We start from the raw sequence: 4,809 nt of genomic DNA on the forward strand, positions 1-4,809 counted from the left end.
TGGGGGGGGGGAAGAGCTTGTGGGCCCCTTGGGCAGGTCATGGACTGCTCAGAGCAAAGACCCTAGAACAATGGTTTGGGAAACAAGAAAAGCCACAGGAGAAGTCAGCAGAGCTGGGTTTATTCCTATGGTCACCACAGTCACAGCTCCCAAGCACCCAGATCTGCCCTGGCCCCCATCCATCCTGGCTGGAGCCACCTGCCCTTGGCTGGGAAACAGCACTGCTCTTTTTGTAAGAAATGTTCCACCATAGCCCTGCCTGACTCCAAGGTGCAGCAGAGGCACCATCCGCCTTCATCCTTGAAGCACTTGGGGAGGTTCCTGAGGGCCCCATAGTGACCAGGACCCCAGAGGGACAGGCTCCCACCAAAGTCTGTTCTGGCACACTGGGAGTGGCTGGAGCTCAGGGTCCGGAAGCCCTTCAGCCCAGAGCACGCTGGTACTCCATGCCTGTTTCTCATGCTTGACCAATCTCATCTCACTGAAGCACCACATCCAAGTGGGGACAGGTGACACAGGAGAGGAGCCCACAGCTGGCCTGGATGGCTGCAGCTCTCACACCACTGCCCCACAGCCCAATGCTGGCCGACCCAGAGCCAGGAAACCAAGTCCCAAAAGGGCAGGCCGGCAACCCCACCTGTCCCAGCACGGTGACCCTTCTCCCAGTGGTGCTGGGAGACTGCAGAGGCGGTGGTCAGACAGCCGGCTTCGGTAAGCCATCAGGGCCCAAGAGGTGAACATGGGGGTCATCCAGGACTTGAGGCCCAGGCCCCACCTAGGGTGGAAGCCAGTGTCAGATCCCTGGGTGATGGCAGCTCAAGCATCTTAGGGCACCAAGGGTTTTCAGGATGGTGGGTTAGGGATGGAAGAATGGGGTTGCCCCTTCCAGGTAAGCCCTCAAAGGCTGAGCAGCCCTGTAGGGACAACGCCAACTCCTTCAGACAAGACCACCTCTGCTGGCCTAGCACTCTCTGGCCATTCTTGGTCACTGCCACAATGCCTAGACTTGGGGACATAGGGGAAGCAGCCCTGAGCACATGACTCCAGGGCAGAACGCAGACTCCGTGGCCTGAGTGGGTGTGACCACTGGACTTGGAGCCAGCAAAATGGGAGGCAGGAGCTGCTCTAAGGGGTGAGCACCGAGGCTGGAGGTGCACCCACCTAGGAGCTCCCAGCAGAACAAGCAGACATGCTCCACCTGTCCTCCGCCCCAGCATCACAAGTCACCTGTCAGCTTTGAAAGCTGAGACAGTGTTGTCATTGATATTGTTAGAGACTGAGGGGGATTCGGGGAGCTGGATGGGTCCCCTGAGGGGGAGACACCACAGTGTCCCTGCCTCACCTGAGTAGCAATGATGTATTTGACTCCACCAGGGGTGGGCTCCATGGCCAGTGCAGCTTTGAGCTCATCTGACAGCAGGACGGGCCTCACCGGCAGCCCCTTCAGAAACCTGGGGCAAGAAGGGTGCAGCCTATGACTCCACTTCCATGCAACACCCAGACCAGACAGCCCCACAGAGACAGGCAGTGGACAGTGGCTGTCATGGCTGGGGAAGGAGATGGTGGGTGGCTACTGCTGGGCTCAGGTTTCTTCCAGGGGTGGTGAGAAAGTTATGGAAGTAGAGGGATCTGTGAATGTGTAAATACCTGAAGACCCCTGAAGTATACAGTTTAAAATGGTTAAGATCGTGAATGTAACGTGCATTTTATCAAAAACCAAAACACGAGGCAGGGTGCTAAGGGTCCATACTGGGGTCACTCTGAGGAGAGGGTTTCAGGGAACCTTCAAGAGGTTTGGGGTCCATTTCTGGCCCCTGGCTGATGCTGAGCCTAGGGGGTGACTCGGCTTAAGAAACTGCCTGGATTCCAGCTCTGAGACAATCTGCACAATCCCTGAGGGCAGCCCACACACCCAAAGGAGGAGGTCAGCATGCTCAGTTCCCTGCCCACTGGAAGTCTGTACTGCCCCAACTGCAGACAGGTGGGCTGTTCCCCCAAACCTCTAACACCCCTGGCCAGAAGGCGCCTCTCATAGAGGATAAGATACCAGCAGAGCACCCGAGGCTCAAATGCGCCTCAGAGGCTGGCTGGGCCCAGTAGGCTCTGTGACAGTGGGACTCCTGGATGCCTGCCCCAACTTCCCCAGAAGATGCACCTGGTGCAGAGATGGTGACAACACTGGCCACCATGACCAGCCCTAACTTGTTTTAGTATGAAGGAAACCAGGGCTTGGTTTTAACCCTTTTCTACATGTGTAGTATTTAATACACTCAGAATGCATGTTTTTTGATAATAAAACAAGTAGCTCTCTGAGGGGGTAGGAGCGAGGCCCTGGGTGTTACCCACAGAGAAGTGTGTGGCTTCTCTGTGACTATGGAGGCGGGAAAGGGGGATGGCCCCAGGGGAATGTGCCTCCATCTTGTTTGTTCCAGGAGGTTCCTGGCAGGATCTTTCTCACAAAGAGGGGTAAGGAGGAAGGGGACCAACACTCACTTGTCTCCATTGGACTCGGGCGGGAAGCTGTGCTTCACAGCAGCCACAAACTCAGCCACAGTGTCCTCCAGGGTAAAGATCACAGCATTGGGGCCCGCGTCGAATGTATATGCCACCTAGAACCTGGGTGGTCACCTGACTGTCCACACAGAGCCTGGCCTCATCCCCCAAAAACCTCTGATGTCCCAGGGGAACTGGAGTTTCCCAGAGCTAAGCCGGGGCCCTCAAGGCCATACCAAAGTGGAACAGCATCCCCAAACAGCTGGTATGTCCCCTCTGCTTGCAACCATGGGAAGAGGCAGGCAGGGCTTTGCAAATGCAGGGTGATGCGCTCAGGTACAGGCGCCACCGCAGCACAAGGCTGAGTGACACCCGCAGGCCTCAGGGCCGGGGGCATGCGTCACCTTGGTGAGCCCGTGGTAGGCATTGAAGCGGTGTACCAGCTGGATGATGCACCTGGAGGTGTCGTTGAGGTAGGAGATGGGAGGGAAGGTGTCTAGACAGGTGGCGTGGAACTGGTTGCTGTCCCTCATGGTCAGCTGAGCGAAGCCCTCCAAGTCCCGCTGCTGGATGCAGTGTATCATCTCTGCCAGTCTCGCTGGCACCACTGCCTCAGCCCGGAACTGCAAGGACAGACCATGTCCCAGGGAGGAAACGGCAGCTGTGATAGTGGAAAGTTCCAAGAGCAGGCTCCTCCACCCAGACCTGCATGTCAGGAGAACACCTGGGGCCGAGACAGCAAATGGGAAGGGCCCTGCTGCCTTACCCGGAGCAAGGGGCTGGTCTGCACACTGGTCTGCATGCCTGCAGTGCTGCTGGTCAGCTTCCTGTCTGCACTCACCTATGTGAAGGACAGACCACCTAGGCCACACATACAAGGTGTCCCCAGCTGACAGCCCCCTCCACCGTAAACACTTGGCCCTCCCTCTACTGGCACAAGCAGCTGGGGTGGAGGTCAGATGGCCACAGAGGCGATATGGGCCTGGAAATGGCCATTTCTGGCTCAAAGGGCACTCTGGCCAAGACTGGACACCTTTGTACCTGTCTTTAGCATGGCCTTCAGGGACGGATAAAAGCCCCCTCCCCTACTCACCACAAGGATGAGGACTCGGAGTTCAGGCCAGTGCGTCTCAGGGGCCACCTGCCGGGCGATACTGTCCTTCCCATCGGCCTGCTTCCCCATGTCCCACAGCACGAAGCCCCCGTGCAGGCTCCGGCAGGCACTGCCTGAGCCCTGGCGAGCCACTTCTGAGATGTCACTGTCTACCCCATAGACCTGGGCCAGGGTGTAGGCTGTAAGCACAAGAGATGGATGAGAGATGGCCCAGGCTGAGCCTGGAGCCCACAAGCTGCGTGGGCCTGAAGAGCTGGGGCCTGGGATGGACACCACACAGGGTGCAGCCAACCTGGGAGGAGGCACAGGGAACAGGGCATCCACTGGTGGGCTTTGGGGAGGAAGATTTAACGTTTACATGTGTTTCTGGGAGGATGCTAGACAGCCCACATGGCAGGTGCTTGGTCAGATGAGCCCAATACTGGCTCCCTGGCTCTGAGGTAGTAAGCGGCTCTGCTGCCCCAGCAGCAACTCTCCCTGTGGCACCTACCTAGGCAGGCATAGCCAGCTGCAGAGGAGGCCAGGCCCGCGGCCGTGGGGAAGTTGTTCACCGATGCCACATGCACCTTGTACCCAAGGCTGGGGAGCAGCAGGCCTCCATCTTGTGTGCGCCTCCTCTCCTGGGCCAGGCGGCGGACTAGGGAGGACAGGATAGCATGTGACACAGTTGCCAGCAACTCTACCGACCCACTCCTGGGTCATGAGCCCCTCCTGGGGGTCACAGCTAAAGCAAGGCCTCTGGCCCTCATGTTTCCCATGCAGAGCCCCTCCCTGGGAAAGCCCCTGACTCCAACCCCAGCAGCACTGTAAGTCTGTGAGCCAGGCTAGTGTTGTCCAGAGGCAGCACACCTTCTGGACACTCAAGACCTGCCAGGGTAAAGACAGACAATGCCCCATGGACCCCAACTCACTCTCCCTCAGGCAGGCCTGCAGTCGCGGCTGCCCCACCTCCTCTTCCCTGCCATTCAGCCAGATCCGGTCCTCAGTGAAGTCCTTGCTGATGGCGGCTGTCGTAGTGGTTCTTAACTGGGAGGGACAACAGGGCCCTGAGGCAGTGCTGGGCCTGCTGCCAGCCAGGTACCTTTTCTTTTTTCTTTTTTTTTATTGAGACGGAGCCTCAAGCTATCCCCCTGGGTAGAGTGCCATGGCATCACAGCTCACAACAACCTCCAACTCCTGGGCTCAAGCGAGTCTCCTGCCTC

The 4,809-nt window shown here is 58.1% G+C and overlaps 1 protein-coding gene across 1 annotated transcript in view; it reads right to left on the bottom strand.

Moving 5' to 3' along the window:
• Positions 1-100: 100 nt before the first annotated feature.
• Positions 101-4,809, bottom strand: part of MVD (mevalonate diphosphate decarboxylase) — an 11,772-nt gene continuing 7,063 nt past the window's right edge. The window contains exons 2-9 of the mRNA XM_023507505.1: positions 4,519-4,702; positions 4,098-4,244; positions 3,587-3,786; positions 3,260-3,334; positions 2,898-3,116; positions 2,494-2,609; positions 1,343-1,451; positions 101-775 (exon numbers count right to left, since the gene is read on the bottom strand). Coding sequence (XP_023363273.1) covers positions 695-775; positions 1,343-1,451; positions 2,494-2,609; positions 2,898-3,116; positions 3,260-3,334; positions 3,587-3,786; positions 4,098-4,244; positions 4,519-4,702 — 1,131 coding nt within the window. The 3' untranslated portion in view covers positions 101-694. The remainder of the gene's footprint in view (positions 776-1,342; positions 1,452-2,493; positions 2,610-2,897; positions 3,117-3,259; positions 3,335-3,586; positions 3,787-4,097; positions 4,245-4,518; positions 4,703-4,809) is intronic.

The sequence above is a fragment of the Otolemur garnettii genome, unplaced genomic scaffold, assembly GCF_000181295.1.
Source record: "Otolemur garnettii isolate 467f Iridium unplaced genomic scaffold, OtoGar3 scaffold00185, whole genome shotgun sequence".
NCBI lineage: Eukaryota > Metazoa > Chordata > Mammalia > Primates > Galagidae > Otolemur > Otolemur garnettii.